This window comes from Cydia amplana, chromosome 6 (genome assembly GCF_948474715.1).
Source record: "Cydia amplana chromosome 6, ilCydAmpl1.1, whole genome shotgun sequence".
In the NCBI taxonomy this organism is placed as follows: domain Eukaryota; kingdom Metazoa; phylum Arthropoda; class Insecta; order Lepidoptera; family Tortricidae; genus Cydia; species Cydia amplana.
The window spans coordinates 14,440,875-14,458,087 of record NC_086074.1 but is presented as its reverse complement, the minus strand read 5'-3'; the positions used below and the strand labels follow the sequence as shown (position 1 = coordinate 14,458,087).

Genomic DNA, 17,213 nt, shown 5'->3' with positions numbered 1-17,213 from the left:
TTTATTATTACCGGTTTTCAAAAAGGGAGAGGTCTAAATGAAAGATAAGTTGTGTTCATTTATTTCGCTTTATTTATCAAACCACAAAGATGACAAAAGTAAACCTCATCTATGGATAATGTTAGGATTTTTTTTGTAATATAAATATACTCTTTACAGGACTCAAAAATAGACCAAAAATTGCTAAACATTATTCAAGAAAATCATGAAAAAAATGTTTGATTTTTTTAAACAGCAATCAAAGTACACGATAGTTCCAGTAGGTATTGTTCAATATTTGCATAAATATATTAAAATACAATTTTCTGATCAGGTAAAAGTAATTTAAATAAATCATAGTGAATTTTTGGAAAATATAAATTAATAAAATACAATTAGATTAACTTAGGTATATCATGAAAAAATGTTTGATTTTTTTAAACAGCAATCAAAGTACACGATAGTTCCAGTAGGTATTGTTCAATATTTGCATAAATATATTAAAATACAATTTTCTGATCAGGTAAAAGTAATTTAAATAAATCATAGTGAATTTTTGGAAAATATAAATTAATAAAATACAATTAGATTAACTTAGGTATATGCCTCTTAACATTACAGTCGCTTGTATGTAACTGATGATTGCTTTTAATTTACATTTTTAACAAACATGAAAAGGCACCACATTATAACATCAGACGAATAATACCGCCTACTTGTGCGTAAATAAAATTTTATGATTTGATTTAAATTGACGGGTTGTAGTGTTCGTTGAGTGGCAACTTGGCAAGCATGATTGCAGCTCATATACATAATAATAAACACAATTTTAAAACATTTGTATGTCTCACACCTCGAATTTGTTTCGTCAGTTCAATAAGAATATAATTTATGAAATAACATTTGATATCCAAGTCATATTTTTAATGTACAACGGTATGACAGGAACAATCTTACAGCTATTATTTAAATACTTTATATCAGATGAAGCAAATTAAGAAAAGCTTTGGCACTTTTTGCTTTCCAGTGATGAGTTTTGCAAGATCAATCGTAAGTTTACTTCTAGATGTATAAAATATTCACAGTGCAAAAGTATAAATAAACATTTAGATTCGCCAAAAGAACGAATACTATACATATTATAGTCATAATATTTTGGAAACTTCTGTAAGTATGATTTAAATAATAAGAGTACATAATGTGGTAAAAGGATACGGCATAGTAAATCAAGCTGTTTGGCAACACGCATCAGTCATATGCGCTTGCGTTCTCAATTGCGTAAGTCACTTCTTGTAGTGCGTTATTATCTGTACAGCTCGGCAAAAAAGTGTCGTCCCTTTCAAACCAATTTATATAAGAAAACGGGACGACACTAGTGTTGTCACTTTTTAATTTCTACTCTTTTTTGCCAAGCTGTATGTCCCCATGGACAGATATTTATTTTTACCGCCAGGAAAATGTTTTCCCTATTTGCAGATACAGCTGGTTAACCAAATCTTGTCAGTAAAAAAAGGCGCGTAATTCAAATTTTCTATGGGACGATATCCCTTCGCGCCTACATTTTTCAAATTTGCCGCCTTTTTCTACTGTCAAGATCTGGTTGACCAAGTATATAAACCATCTTGATAACTAATACAAATACACCAGACTTATAGTTATAAAATATGCATTCACAGCTGCGTGGTAGGTACCATTTTTGGTGGATAATAAATGTCAAAGATGCAAATAGATAAAGCTATTATTAACAACCAAGGAAGTGGCACCTCCTGCCTGAGCTGACATAAATGCAGGGACTGATTAACCTAAAAGCATTTGACGGCTATTAAGTACCTATAGATAGCTTCACAGTATAGTTATAGCCATAGATGAGGCGCTATGCCCTTAGTGGTAGTTATAAAATACTATACACTTGAAATGTCTAAAAATAATCAGTACAATTTAATAAAACTTAAACGTCCTCTTTTAGTACGCTTCTGTTAACTAAAAAGTCCTAATACTACCATTAGTATTAATTTAAATTAAACTATTAATATATTTACAGAATAAAGTAAAACTGAATGTATACTTTAAATACAAAAATAACTCATTGAAGACCGATCTCATTGGTCTTAATAATATTATCAGAGTGGAGTATCAATGTATTGAAGTCGTCTTAATACTCTGGCATTGTTCATAAAGACGACCAATTATCACCATATTCATGCTTCTATAAAAAAAAATATGGTGAAATCAAATTCATGCAAATTAACATATCAAACTTAAATATGTAATACATTGACGCTCCATCCTTATACATATATATGTATAATTTTCGAAAACGCAAGTAGATAAGCATGACTCATATCTAATCTTAACACTGGTTTATGACTAATTTTGACTATATTTCACAATTTTGGCCCAATATTCCAATGTTTAAAAATATAGAAAATAATTCGTTACATCTATAACAGATATTATCCCGAAAGTCATGATAAGTACCTAAAACACATTACATGTATTTTCACTGTCACTCCATATTACAACAATGTCAAAGTCAATATCGTAAATAAAAATAAGAGAAGTGAGCAATGCTTACGAGAGACAATAAAATCAACACACCATAAAGTAACATCTATAAGGAATGACGGCAGACCCCCGGCAAAGACACGACCTCTGCCCGCCCCAAACATTTACAAAAGTCGTACGCCAAGTCAATTGGCCAAAAACGACTTACTAAATCGTATCTATCGCGTCCAGTAGTAATCGTCAAACCCGGTTCAAACTTAACGCTACAAGCAGTCGAGCTCTCATTATCAGTGAGCCATCTCAATGTGCCGCTGCAAACTCTTCTTGTTCATATAGAAGCGTTCGCACATGGCACAGGGGAAGTAAACCTTTTCGTTGTCGGCGTGCCTCGCGCGGGTGTGCGAGGACAGGTCTAGGGCCCGCGCGAAGTAAACTTTGCAGATGTTGCAGAAGAACTTGGTGGGGGTGGCGTGCATGGAGCGGTGCGCGATGAGGTCGCGCGGCGTGGCCACGCCGTCGCCGCACTGGCCGCACGTGAACTCGCCGGGCTGCGCGAGCGGCACGTGGCCGTCGTCCTCGGACTCTTCCTCCTCCTCGGCGTGGTGCCGCGCCCGGTGCGCGCGCAGCGCCGCGTCGCTGCCGAACTGTCCGCCGCACACGTCGCACGCGAACGCGTCCTCCTCCGCCTGGCCTATCGCACTGGAGCTCCCCTCGCCCTCGCCCCCGTAGTGCTTCTTCATGTGCACGAGCAGGGTCGACTTGCGCGTGAAGCTCTTGTCGCACACGGGGCAGAACACGGAGTTGGGCTGGTGAACCTCGTCCATGTGGCGCTGGTACGCCGCGCGTTTCGTAAACTCTTTGTCGCAAATGGTGCAGTATCTGTCCTCTAGGGTGCCGGGCATGCTGTTCTGCGGCTCGAGCTCCATAGAATCGTCGGATCTCAATTTCTTGTTAGGGTTGACGACGGTCACTTCGACCTCAGGCGGCAGTCTTCTCTTGGTGGTGGCGGTCGCGAGGGGGGTGGAGTGGGTGACCCTCGCGAGCTGGGAGGGGTCGACGACCTCGTGCTTGCTGACCTTGCTGGTCACTTTGTGCTGCGGCATCCACAGGCCGCTGTTGTTGGCGGCGGCCTTGCCGTCGGGCGAGCGGAGATGCCAGCCGCGATGACTCTTCAGCGCGGCTATCGACGTGTAACTCTTGTGACAGATCTCACAGTCGAATGTTTGGGGTTCCGAAGCCGTTTGGTTTATACACTGGTGGTTCTGAAGCGCGAGGAGCCCCACAAATTGCTTCCCGCACGTGTCGCACGGGTATCGAGCCTGATACTCCGCGCTGGGGTCCGCGATTTCGGGTTCGGCCTCATACTCCACCTCAGGCTCCTGAGATATATCTTGCGCCTTACTCGTGCCCTGGTTAGCGTTATATCCTAGTAATTCACGAGCGTGCGCCGCCTTCAAGTGCTCGTACAGCTCCAACGTAGAGTTCACCGGTTTCCCGCAGATTTTACATATTTGTGCCGAAGATTTGTGCACGTTCTTTCTGTGGCGGTAGTACGACTTTTTATCTGAGAACGTTATCTTGCAAATTGTGCAACTGGATCTTCCGCCGCCTTCCGAGGGCTGAGACGGTTGCGCCTGGTTTTCGGGGTTGCCGGACACACTGGCGTTAATGATGCCATGTTTGGCGCGCTTGTGCTTCCAGAGGCTCGTCCGCAGCGGGAAGCGCTTGAAGCACAGCTCGCACGAGAAAGGCATCGCGTCCGCGGGCGCCGCCGCCGGCTGCTGCGCCTGTTGTTGATGTTGTTGGGCGTTGTTAGCGAAATTGGAAAAGTTGAAGCTGTTGAACTGTGGCGTCGACAACGCGATACCGTTTTCGTCGACGTTGTATTCGTCCTCCTCCGTGGAGGCCTGCATGGTGTTCTCCTCGCTGTCGTTCCTCTCGTTGAGGATATCCGCGTGCAAAACTTTCTTATGCTTCCATATATTTTTCTTGTGCATGAAGCCCTTTCCGCATATGTCGCAGCAGTATGGGGCGTTGGGAACATTGATGTTGGGCTTGAACGCGGCGAAGCTCGTCTGGATCATGGGGAACTGCTTGATCGGCTTTCCGATTATCTGCGGGGCGAAGCCTTTGGCCTCGCCCGGTTTTCTGTTCGTGGTGGGAACTTTGGCGTGGATGCGCATGTGGTTCGAGTAGGCCTGTCGACTTTTGAAGGACCTGATGCAAATATCACAAAAGAATTCTGTATCAGCGGCGGCCATGGCCGCGGCGCCGGGGTGCGCCTGCTGCACGTGCTCGGACAGTTTCTGCGGCGTGCTGTAGGAGTTGGAGCAGACGCTGCAGGGGTAGAACTTCACTCTCAAATGCGTATTTTTGTGTTCCGCCAGCTCGGACGGGCGCAGGAACTTCTTTTCGCACTGGTCGCAGTGGTGCGCGACTTGATTGTGCTCCGCGACCTGGTGGTCGGTCCAGGCGTCTACGGTTTCGAATATGGCGTTACATTCCGTGCACGAGTAATGGTATTCCTCCGCTTCCTCCTTGACGAGCGACATGTCGGGCTCGATGGGCTGCGCTCCTAATACTTTATCGGAATGTTCGGCGTAGATATGCTTATTCAGGTCCACGCTGGTTTCAAATTTAGCGTCACAATTCTGGCAGTAGTGAGGTCTGTCCTCGTTATGAGCGGTCTTCAAATGTTTCACCAGGTTAGGATAGTTGGCGTGTTTCTTGCCGCACAGAGGGCAGTCGGTGGGGCGGCCGTCGATGCAATTTTTCTGATTGTCGGGATCGAAACTGCCGGCGTGAACATGTAGAGCATGATCGTTGAAGTCTTGCATATTGACGAATTTCTCAGGGCATAGATCGCATGCGATGTAAACTGTGCATTCCCCGTTCCGAATATGCCTCTTCCACAGGGACCTGTCTTTGAATCTGGACCCGCAGTGTACGCAGGCCATCTGAACCCGCGACTGGCCATCCTCATGGACATCCAGAACGTGCTTCATAATAAACTGTTTAAGTTGGAATTTAGCCGGGCAGAGTTTACATGCATACGATCTAGCATTGAAGATATCCTTATACTGGACCTTGTTGTCTTTGGGCTCTTCCATGACCAGGTCGTCAGTTATTCCCTGTTCATTGTAAATGATCTTCCACAAGTCCGTACAAACGTTAGCTCTCATGTGACTGAGCAATGCGCCAATATGGCCAAAAGTTATAACACAATTATAGCATGTGTGCTTTGGTACTTTGTGTCCATTTTTCTGCAAATGTTGTATGACGGCTTTTCTGCGGGGATGTTCCTTATCGCAGCAAATACATCTTTTAGTGTTGATCTGTTGTATGATATCTCTGTATTTGCTGATAAAATCTCTCTGCGTTTTCGTGACGTAGATCTTGTCGGGATCATATTCCTTCACGTCTTCGTCGATCGTTTCGTTGGCAGCAGATTCATCGAGCTCCTCTTCGTCTTCATTCTGTTCGCTGTTGTACGAATTAGTCTGCATATCCTCGTTGATTTCTACAACCGGCGCTAGGCCCGGCGGGAGATCCTCGTCCTCCTCATTTTCATTTTCGTTATCCTCGGCATCGTTACCGTCTTCCTGTTCCTCATCTTTGTCTCCATTACTTTCACCATTGTCTCTCTCAGCCTCAGCTTGAATATCATTTTGTTCGTCTATCGTGATATCTCCCTGGCTGCCGCCGTGTTCGTCATCTTCCTCCTGTTGTCCATTCTCGTTCTCACTCATTTCACCTTCTATGCCTTCCATTGGTTCATTATCCTGTTGCATGTTGTCATCTCCGTCATGTTCCTCCTGGGTCTCATCGACTTCCCCCTCATTCTCTTGTTGGCGGGCGATTTCGATCTCGTTGTCGGATTCCATATCGACTGTGTCATAATGCTGGTTTTGATTATGGGATTCATCGGCTTCCTCCTCCTCCTGGTTTTGGTCGTAACAAGGTTCGGACAAAATAGTTTCAACTTGGAATGATGCTATCTCGGGCTCCGATATTAAAGTTTCCGGGCTCTCCGGTCCCGAGTTAATAATTTCGGGCTCGGAGACCAACAGCTCGGGTTTAGCCGTGAGAAGGGTCTTCAAGATTTGCGGTTCCTTCTTCTTAATTTGCAGATCCTTCAGTGCTTTTATACGCAAGGGGTACGGTAAGTTGTTATGAACGGGTTTGCTCGGTTGCTTGATCGGTATAGGTTTCGGGGGAGCGACGACTCGCGAGGGCATGAGCCTAGACGGCATCGGTTTTTGGAACTGCTTGTGATTGATGGGGTTGGGCATGAGTCGCGCTTTGGGGTTGAACGGGTTGAGTCTGAGCTTGGGTTGCAAATGTTTGATGGGGTTGGGTTTCTTGGGAGGGTTAATTTTGTTGGTGTAGCGGTCGAAGCTGTGGGCGGTGAGCTCGTGGCGACGTGCGTTGTGTGAGTACCTGTAGGCGCGGCCGCACACTAGGCAGTCCTTGGAGGCGAGCTGCTGGATGCCCTGGCGGGCGTGGAGAGTCTCCCCGGTGGGCCGCATGACGGTGATGGACACCTCCGGCATGTTGGGCACGGCTTTGGTATACTGCTGCTGGGCCTGCTCCATCATCTCTTCGTCTTCGTCCTCCTCGTCTTTTTCGCTCTCGACACCCTGAAAAGATTTTATTATCCATGATGAGTTAATTCCTTCTTTATATTATTATATAAATGAAAATCAACATAACAACAAAACTATCATTTCTAAAAAAAAATGTGACGTTGCACTAAAGGCCAGAAAAAATAATGATTAATTTAATCACCCTCAAAATGATTTGCTCTTTTTGTTAAGCTATTAGAGAATGATACTTTTGACGCGTAGTCTGATACTTTTTTATTTTTTTATTTATTCAGGTAATTACAACACAATATCTAAACTTAATTACAAAAGTATCGGTAAACCAGTAAGGTTTGTCTCAATACTCCATCCGCGGTAGATTTTATACAACAATAGATTATCTTTTAACTTAAGAGACTACTTACATTCATAACATGCTCAACTTAATCTATCATTTAAATTACAACAACCGACACCACTGCACTGAGCGCTAAATAAATAACATTACTTTTATATAGAGTTTGCAATCTGGATCCGAAATGTATGAAATTATCCGGATCCGCGGATATTCCCATACATTTCGGATCCGTCGTGCAAACCCTAATATGTACCTTTTTTTAACCTTTATAACTTTCATTTGAAATTCTGACAGTACAGTGGTAACGTTTAGTGTCTTATTTACTACCATATACATTTCATATTTATTCAACTGTGACATCTTATAATAAAAAAAAATTATCATTAAAATATTGCTTGCATGCAGCCTTCTTAATTGTCCGATACTCGATAAATCCATTCATTGCATAATTGACTAAATCTTTCTATTTCATTTTTAATAACACAAATTTAACACAAAACTTATTTTATTAGAATGCATTTCCATACATGAGCATAGAAAGCTGCATTCAACTATCTAATTTCGCACATGAAATGGATGTATGCAGTCCCGGCGGACTGAGCCTACATGAAGATAGAATAGTAATCTCAATGTACGGTGCTAGTGCCGCCACTAAGGGACTACTGTGACAGATCTAAATAACAGCCGTTGATCAGTCACTGCATTCCTTACTCCCATCAGTCGTATCGATCACACGGTCCACTGGTGCCAGGGGTTTAGGAACGAGAGAGTGGGTTTGCAGAAGCGCAACTGTTCACCCACTATAATCGCATCACGTGCAGATGACCTTTGCAAAATTACTGGACTCCCGAAAGGAAAACTGCAATAATAGCCAGAGAACTGTCCCGGTATAATATCGATGTCGCAGCTTTGAGCGAAACCCATCTAAGTGATAGTGGAGAACTTTGTGACCATCTCAAAGCTTGCGACATCCCATCTGAGCGTTGGGAGGAGCTTGCGGTTAATAGGTCAGAATGGCGCAAAAAGGTAAAAGAAGGTGTAGCTACTTTCGAAGAGGCTCGACTTGAACACCTGGACCAAAAACGCATTCAACGGAAGTCTCGACCTAAGCCCTCTTACGCATACACATATAATGACCAAGGGCAGCTTTATTGTGCACAGTGCGATCGGATATTTAAAACGAAGTTCGGTTTTGCGAGCCATATACGTGCTCATCAGAGAAAAGTGTAAGGGTCGCCGTTGTCGGATACGACATGGAGGACTATTATTATTATTTTTTTAGTGCATGTCCCGATTTGTTATTTTTCGCTCACACTACAGTCAGTGGTTCCTAACCTGGGGGTAAAACTGGTATTTTACGGGGGTAATAAGCTAACCTAATATAACAATGCAACAAACGTACACGTTTTATTTTTTATTACCATTGGGAGGAGGGGTAAAATCAGGTTCCCTAGCTAGTCATAGGCACTCCTATGACTGAAAAGGTTAGGAACCACTGTCACTACACTGTCTTTAACGGCTTCGTCACACAGGCGCGGCGTGAGCGGGGCTCACGCGTTTTATATGTAAAAGCGGCACGCCCCGCTCACGTCCCGCCAGGAAAACGGGCCTGTATGACGAAGCCTTAATTTCTACTCTAAGCAGTTGTAGGCCTGGCGCTCAAACAAACAACTAAAATACCATTGAAAAATGCAGCAGTTTTCTCTAAATATTAAGATGAAAGAGGATGAAGGGACATGACCACTTCTCCATACAAATATAGTCCGCATTTTCCTCTCTGATTTTCAATTTGATGTATATTAACAACAACTATGCCCCTTTGTTTGTTTTTTTTTAATAATTATAAAAGTTTTGCAGCTTTTAACCCTTTACCGCACACAAAGCCATATATGGCGGATATGATATTTAACTCTATTGACAGCTATTAATGTTCAAATTTAAACAAATAATTTTTATTACATGTGGTAAGGGGTTAGGATTTTTTACGGGATTTGTTTCTCGCTCCTAACTTAAAATCAAAAAACCAAAAAAAGTAAAGGGACTAGCTGGGGGGCTAGACTGGTTAATATACAATAAATTGTGTAAAGATATTTTCCATAACGTCAATATCCAGGGTGAAAAATGGGGGCTATGTTTATACATATAGAGCAGCAGTTGTCCACTATTATCTTGAAATACCGCTGATAAATGCAACAGTTAAGTTTTCCTGTAATATTAAAGAGCCGTCTAAGCTGTCTGAAGTGTAAGTAATATCCTGCACAGAAATGATAATGCATGTAATCTTCACCTTATCACTCCGCGGAGTGAGCCCCAGTGAAGCCAAGATTGGAGGGCCTGCCAGATGTGCTTTACTGCTACTGGCAACCTGAAATATAATATTACTGTATATTAGTAACCATATTTAAATACATTATGAGGATTAGAAAAACCAATAATTTATCTAATTGAAAATTTAGTTATGGCAAACTTTTATTATGCTTTTGATTCATTCGTTAAATTGGACCGAAGGCCGAGATGCTTTTAGAGAGCATATAATGACTTTATATACAAGTCAATGTGGGTAAATACCTAAATTTCTTTCTGATAACTCAGGGATCACCAGAGAATATAAAATCTTATAATAAATGGTGACATTTCAGCAGCTGAATGTTATAAAAAATATAGCATCAAAAAGCACTTAAAGTTTGTTAAAACATCAAATAAAGTGACTTAAAAACTTGAAGAATCATTATCAATATTAGAAAGATTATCATTGATTTATCAAAATAAATAACAAACAAGTTAAAAAATCACATCTTGGATGAAAGTAATCTTATGAATGATGTACACAAAAATATTGTAAACACAGTTATGTACTACTAGACTTGCCATCCACTGCCTTTCATAATTCTACTTACTGAAATATTAAAGAAAAAGAAAGCCATCAGGTACACAACAGGGCATGAAAATCACAAGTTCATTAACATAATCATTGTTTGGATAAATAAACGAAAATGGTAATTTAACTGTAGCAAGACTGGATCAGTGTAATAAAGTAACATTATCCTCATAACCCACATAAGTGTTCCATTAGCTGCCAATAATTATTAGTAGCTTAGCAGGCCCTTATCAGTTCTAGCTAACTTCCTGACCTGGCCATTTGACCTTGGCAGCACTCATGACTCAGTACACAACCATCATTGGAAATAACTAACTTAGTAAAGTACAGGTTTAACAAACTCAACATATTGGAAATAACTAACTTAGTAAAGTTCAGGTTTAACAAACTCAACATACCTCATTATAACCTCCTTCAATAACCACTCCATCATCATAGGCCTCATCTGATAAAGGTTCACTTTTTATGTTCACCTGCAAAATCATGATTTTGTTAAAAAAAATATTCATTTCAATGACAGTTCCAAGCTCAAATTATCAAAGAAAGAAACCCACCTCTTCTAGTTGGCTGCCATCTTTTTTAATCAGAGACTGTAGTTTGTTTTGTGTCCTTTCACATACTGTTTTAAATATGTGCCAGTTATTGACGTTGTCCACGCATTTCCTGCAGGCATTCGATGGCAAGCCGTCATTCTCGTTTATCTGTAAAAACAACATACGCAATCATAGAATGAAGGCCGAAAGCGCCGCGCGTTTCATCAGAATGGGCACGGGCGAGAAACGCCTCGAGTATATACGGCGCGAGGAGAAACTAAGTAGGCGTAGGTATATACGAGCGCCGGCAAACGGCTGCTCCTCGACCGAATAAGTAGGAGCGAGTCGAGTGCCAGCCAGCGAGCCCCTCGAGGGTTAGCGCTCGATATACGCACACAGCTATAACGCGCTCACGCCGACACCGACGCTCGACCCGTCACCCGCTCCCGCTCGAGGGACGAGCTGCAGCGGCCTGGTCTCGCCCGATAAATCAATACACCCGATGTCCACGCCGAGCCTAGCTAGCGAAAAGCCGACCCCCTCCCTGCCAGACCCCCGGGAATATTGCCAAAACCCGACCCTCATCATAACGCCATTCCTCGCCGGCTGCATGGAATGCGACGCGACGCGGCCACCGAGCCGAGCGATAACCGTGGAACATTACAAAATGGTGGACGATCTTACGACATCTCCACCTAAACGCGCTGCTGTCAATTCACGAACCGGGGCGGATGACGAGTTCTCACGTACACCGAGGGTCTACTTTCACTAAAATCACCACACTAGCACTTATTTTAACACATTACTTACTTGTACGGCCACGCAATCCTTGATTTTTGATGCGAGGACGAGAGGCTCCGAGTCATCCGAACTGGTGGTAGGAAAAATCGGCAGTAATTCGCCCCGAGATGACAAGCACAGTCTACAAACACGATCATAATTCACACTCATCGTAAATAAACTAAATTTTGAACACCAGAACTGCTATAACAATTAATTAAAAGACGCCATGTCACCACGAGCACTTCAACACAAAGCACTGCACATCTTTCTTGCTAGAGCACGAAAGCGCCTGATGATGAGGATGAGAAGTCGATAGGTTCGGACGAGACGGCTGGGTCGAGTCGCCGACCACCTGTCGTTCTGCGCATGTGCGCGTAAAATAGCGCCAGGGTGACCAACATTACCCGCTCAAACAATGGCGGCGTTCAGGGAACGTCAACCTTTTCTGTACCGTTTCATTTTTATACTTCACATTATGACATGATCACATTTTATAAAGGTACACTTTTTTTGACAGTAAATCATATAAATTAAGTACTGATTTAGCCAAATGATTTGTAGATAGAAATCAACATTATTTGAGGTTTGATCGAATATACTAACATTATACAAAATAACAAGGTTTTTGTAATCCTTAGCATAATTATATCCTTGGTATTGGACAGAAATGTAGTGGCACTAGAACAGGTTGTGTGGTGTGAAATCACTTGTACTAGTTGTACTTACTATTCTATTTTATCACTTAATGGTCATTTTTCCTCAATTCTAATAAAAGAACCTAAAAGCCAATTCGTGGAGGCCTCATAATATTAAATCAATAATTGTTTAATAATTATCCTAAAAGTAGGTTAGAAATAATACTACTACATGTAGTACTACAGCAGTAATAAAATTTACCTTGTTTAAAAAAATTGTGGATTTTAGTGGAAAGTAATCCGAAAGTTAGAACTGAAAAGTATGTAAAATGTAAACCACACTAAATATTTCAATAATATTACCTATGCTATTTTAACTGACAATAATTATTATCATTTACATTACATTCTGATTACAAACAAATAGTTGAACTTTAATTCAGAATAATTATTAAAAATAATGTTGACTTTGACACACACGTCTCCCAAATGTCTGGGATACTATTGTACACTGGTGTACGGGAAAGTCACAAATTATGACATTTATGACATGCCCAAATATTCTTGTTTTTAACATTTAAAATGTTGACGATCACTGATTCAATCTTCTATCTCTCTTTCACCCGGCATGGTGTGAGCGCCAATTTTCAAACAGACGTAAACATGGCAACTCGATCAAAGTAGCGGGAGTTATGAAACTGTTTAGATTTCTGAAGTAAAGTTTGAATGTTATAAATTGCTTTTATTTAGTTTATTAATTTATTATAGCTATCTACTAGTGAAATCTATAATTTTATTACAAACATGCCACTGTTAGGTTTATCTTCCGCTCGAATTCACCAAAATAAAACTTGGAGGAATAATAAATTAGTCTAGTATTGCCAACATAGAGGGCTTATCTAATGAATGAAAGTTATGAATGAACCTCAATACTTATTCTTACTACGTTGTTTTCTGTTTGTTTTGGGTTCCGTAGTAAAACGTAAAACATGAAAAATAAAAAAAAATTAAAGATCATGATGACGTCGGGTCGGTACCAAGTATTTTATTTAATGAACGCCTTTACTGCCCGTTGACAAGCGTGCCATTTGGATGTTACATTTTTTTTTTTTCACACCACCTATTCGGAAAAGAGCTTTTTCTTCCCTGCTAGGAGGGATCATAGTGGCAATTTTCCTCCCTGCTAGGAGGGATCAAAGTAACACTTTTCTGTTCTAGCACACTATTTTTACATTTTTTTTGCACATTATTTTTTAGCTTAAATAGGTACCTAATCTGTTTAAGCATCAGATTGTGTAAACACTAAGATTTTTATATTTGTGTCACACGGTATCAAAATTATTTCGTCTTGGGCGTTAACACTTGAATCCCTCATTCTCATTACGATCAGGATTCAATGTATACCCTTGACGGAAATTTCACTAACCCTGGGTAGCATAGTTTACCCTGGAGTTACCATGGTTACCAGTACAATTTGACACTGAGTTAATGATTTAACCGCTTAACCTTGGGTTAGTGGGATGGTGCAAGTGGCCCAGTCATTTGGAGTCGTTATCCTAAGAAAAATCTTAATAGCACGATTCAGGATATTTACATACTTCTCTGATCAGCGTCATCTGGGGTGCAAATCGTGAATTAAACTAAATTTACATCATTCTGCTGTTCTCTAATGTTTCCTATATCATGATCATGATCATAAATAATTTTATTACAACACGGAACTGTCATCCACGTTATATCTTATCTTATCTTATAATTTTAAATGAGCAATTCTTGTATATTTATTTATTTATATATTTCGGGGATCTCGGGAACGGCTCTAACGATTTCGATGAAATTTGCTATATGGGGGTTTTTCGGGGGCGAAAAATCGATCTTCTAGCTAGGTTTTATCTCTGGGAAAACGCGCAATTTTGAGGTTTTATATGTTTTTCGAGCAAAGCTCGGTCTCCCAGATATTAAGTAGGTAAGTACTTAAACCCAAACACGGTGTGGTTGCGTTTCTGGATACCTATCTATACATATGTATAAATAGAAGAATAAATCAATTTAGCTGGCTTTCGGTCATAACACCTATTTATTTACTCATAATCGCATGACAAAGTTGACTAGGTACCTATAGTATTTACCTCAGACATCGTGAAGTCAACTAGATAGATTGTAACTACATAGATTTCAATAAAATACGGTTTTAAAATGGTTAGCTAAGTTAAATTCGTGAAAATTAAACACAAAATTCCTTTTCAAATAAACATTTTATTTTTTAAATCATTAATCGCACAAGCAACATACAGTGCCACCAAAAACATTTACACAACGATAATACTTTACAACAAATGTATTTACAAATTAATTTATTGTTTCATAGCAGTAATTTACTTAAAATTACATTAGGTATTGTTTAAAATAGACACTCAATATAAGTTAATGTCGATTCAAAGATAAACCAATACAGTGTGTGTATCAAAGGAGTGTATAAAAGATTTTTAATTTGGTTTTTTTATTATAGTACCTATACAGGGTGGAAAGATAAGTCAGGCCCTGGAGGGAAACTACCTTAAATCCTTAAGCTGGCTCATTTTACTTAAAGGAGACATTCCTTTATTTTTTAAAAGAAACAAAACTGCATTCAAAGTATTTTTCTTTTTTTCTTCAATTTGGCTTGTCTAAAAAAATCTTGAGTACTAAATATTAGATTATATGGATATTTTGTACGACAGACGAGTGTAAGACCTAATATTTCTTGGAGAAATGTTATCATTAACATTAACTTAATGTATCGACCAGGGATGTTGCGGATGCAGATTTTTTGACATCCGCGGATGCGGATGCGGATGCGGATATTTAAAGGCTCACATCCGCGGATGCGGATGCGGATGCGGATGTCAAGATTAGGTACTTAAAAAACGTGTAATATTACATTTTTAGTAATTTTTCTTAAAAAAAAACGAAACGTTTAGTATTTGTGCAAGAATATAAGTGCGTTATATTTAATAAACAGTGACTTGGCCGACTTTTCTGGATCTAGACCACAGATTATATAATAGTTCTTACGAACAGATATTTATCTCTCAAAGAAAACGCAAATACCTACCGTTTTGATACCTACAATGGAGTGACCTTCAACGCGCCGCTCCCCACACCGCGCATGCCGGCTCAACGCTAGGGTTGCCGACGCTTAGAAATGATAAATAAAATACCTACTTATACAGCGGAACAAATTAACATAAAATCTAAATCTACAATTATGTATGTTATCATTAATTTATAATCGTTTTACATAAAATTGTAATGCATGTTTTTTTTTCTTTCTCTAAGAGTACTTTCCGCTGTAAAGTTAAGAACGTACTGTCGTTAAAATAAACTTTACCTACCAAACGAACTTAAAAGTTTGCTTCCTATTTCAACTATGTCGATATCGAACGATAAATGTGTCATAATAAACACTACATGTCTAAAGAAATTCAATAGTACCTACCTATACCTACGTAGCTTGTAACTATCGTAAAAATTGGCAGTGCGGCGCGCGGTGACGTGCGTTCGTGAGCGCGTGTGGCAACCAACTGGCTTGCTTTTCTACCGTGAACGAGAACAGATTCGTAGGTATAAATCCGAGCTCGCGCGGAGAGTTATCCATAGGCCTGTCTAGACTATTCTAGACGATATCGTTATAGGTAATGACGAAATTACCTAGCACTAACGCCACCGCTAAGACGTTCCTGTACCGACTTGTTCGACATCCGCATCCGCATAAGCTCCGCATCGATTTATGCGGATGCGGATGCGGATGCGGATGTTGAAAATAATGCGGAAGTTCCGCGGTTGCGGATGCGGATGCGGATGTTCGCAACATCCCTGGTATCGACTAGTAGAATAAAATTGCGAGTTTTTATTTTTTGGAATTTTTAATCGGTTCGAGTCCCGGGCGAGGCAAGCGAGTATTAGAAAATCTTTGAATGCAGTTTTGTTTCTTTTAAAAAATAAAGGAACGTCTCCTTTAAGTAAAATGAGCCAGCTTAAGGATTTAAGGTAGTTTCGCTCCAGGGCCCGACTTATCTTTCCACCCTGTATACTCTATAGTTATAGGTACACCCAGCTGCAAATGTGCACATTATTTTTACTTATTAGTAAAATTAATTCATAAAGTGCTCATAGTACATATTTAAGTTGACATCAGTAGGTATATAAAAACATTATAAGTAGTACCTACCTGCAAAAAAGAAAAAACAATATGAATTGGCATTTTATATTACCGCTGTAAAATATTTGAAATACGTGGAAGAATTACGAGCACATCAAAAAATAAAAACTTAAAAAAAAAATCGTTTATTCAGATGAAATAAACCCTATCATACATATTTTTCTTCTGCCAAACTGCAGGACAGTTTGTTGGCAGAGGGAAACTCCCTTAAAACATAGATGGGTAAACTTAGCTAATTGCCTAATTAATTGTTAACAGAACTTAAAATTGTTTTGTAGGTAGGTAATGATGAATGCATGGTAATAATGATGAAAATGTGACAGTTGTAGTTTTCTTACTCGACATGAAAAAAAGCAAAACAGGTGAAATATACGTAAGTAATTAAATAAAATAAACGATAAAACGAACTAACTTGATTCCTGGGCTGTTACAGCGCAAATTGCAGCTCGTTCGAGCAACTATCTCTCTAATTACATCTTAACTGTTGTAAAAGAGAAAGATGCTAGAAATTTGTGAACTTTGGTGTTAGCGGTAGACCCTCTGACCCACTGTGAAATCTATCCCTGCCATGGCTATTCACTAGGTGCACGACTGGTGCTGCCCTCATTTTGGCAGACTTTCTACGTTAAATCTTATGGAGTAAAATTAGTTCAAGCGGCTGCCGCTAGTACTAATGGCGGACATTCCATAAGATTACCTGTGTTTGTGACGATCAGCGCCACTTCCCCCTCCACCGACTTCGCACCTGGCGAATACCT

General features: G+C 40.3%; 1 protein-coding gene across 1 annotated transcript; it reads right to left on the bottom strand.

Moving 5' to 3' along the window:
- Nucleotides 1–2,269: 2,269 nt before the first annotated feature.
- On the bottom strand, nucleotides 2,270–12,034 carry LOC134648910 (zinc finger protein Xfin-like). Its single transcript, XM_063503507.1, has 5 exons — nucleotides 11,647–12,034; nucleotides 10,858–11,004; nucleotides 10,702–10,776; nucleotides 9,713–9,790; nucleotides 2,270–7,124 (listed from the first exon to the last, which is right to left on the bottom strand). Exons 1-5 carry the CDS (start codon nucleotides 11,785–11,787, stop codon nucleotides 2,772–2,774), a joined length of 4,794 nt encoding a protein of 1,597 aa, XP_063359577.1. The 5' UTR covers nucleotides 11,788–12,034; the 3' UTR covers nucleotides 2,270–2,771.
- Between the last annotated feature and the right edge of the window lie 5,179 nt (nucleotides 12,035–17,213).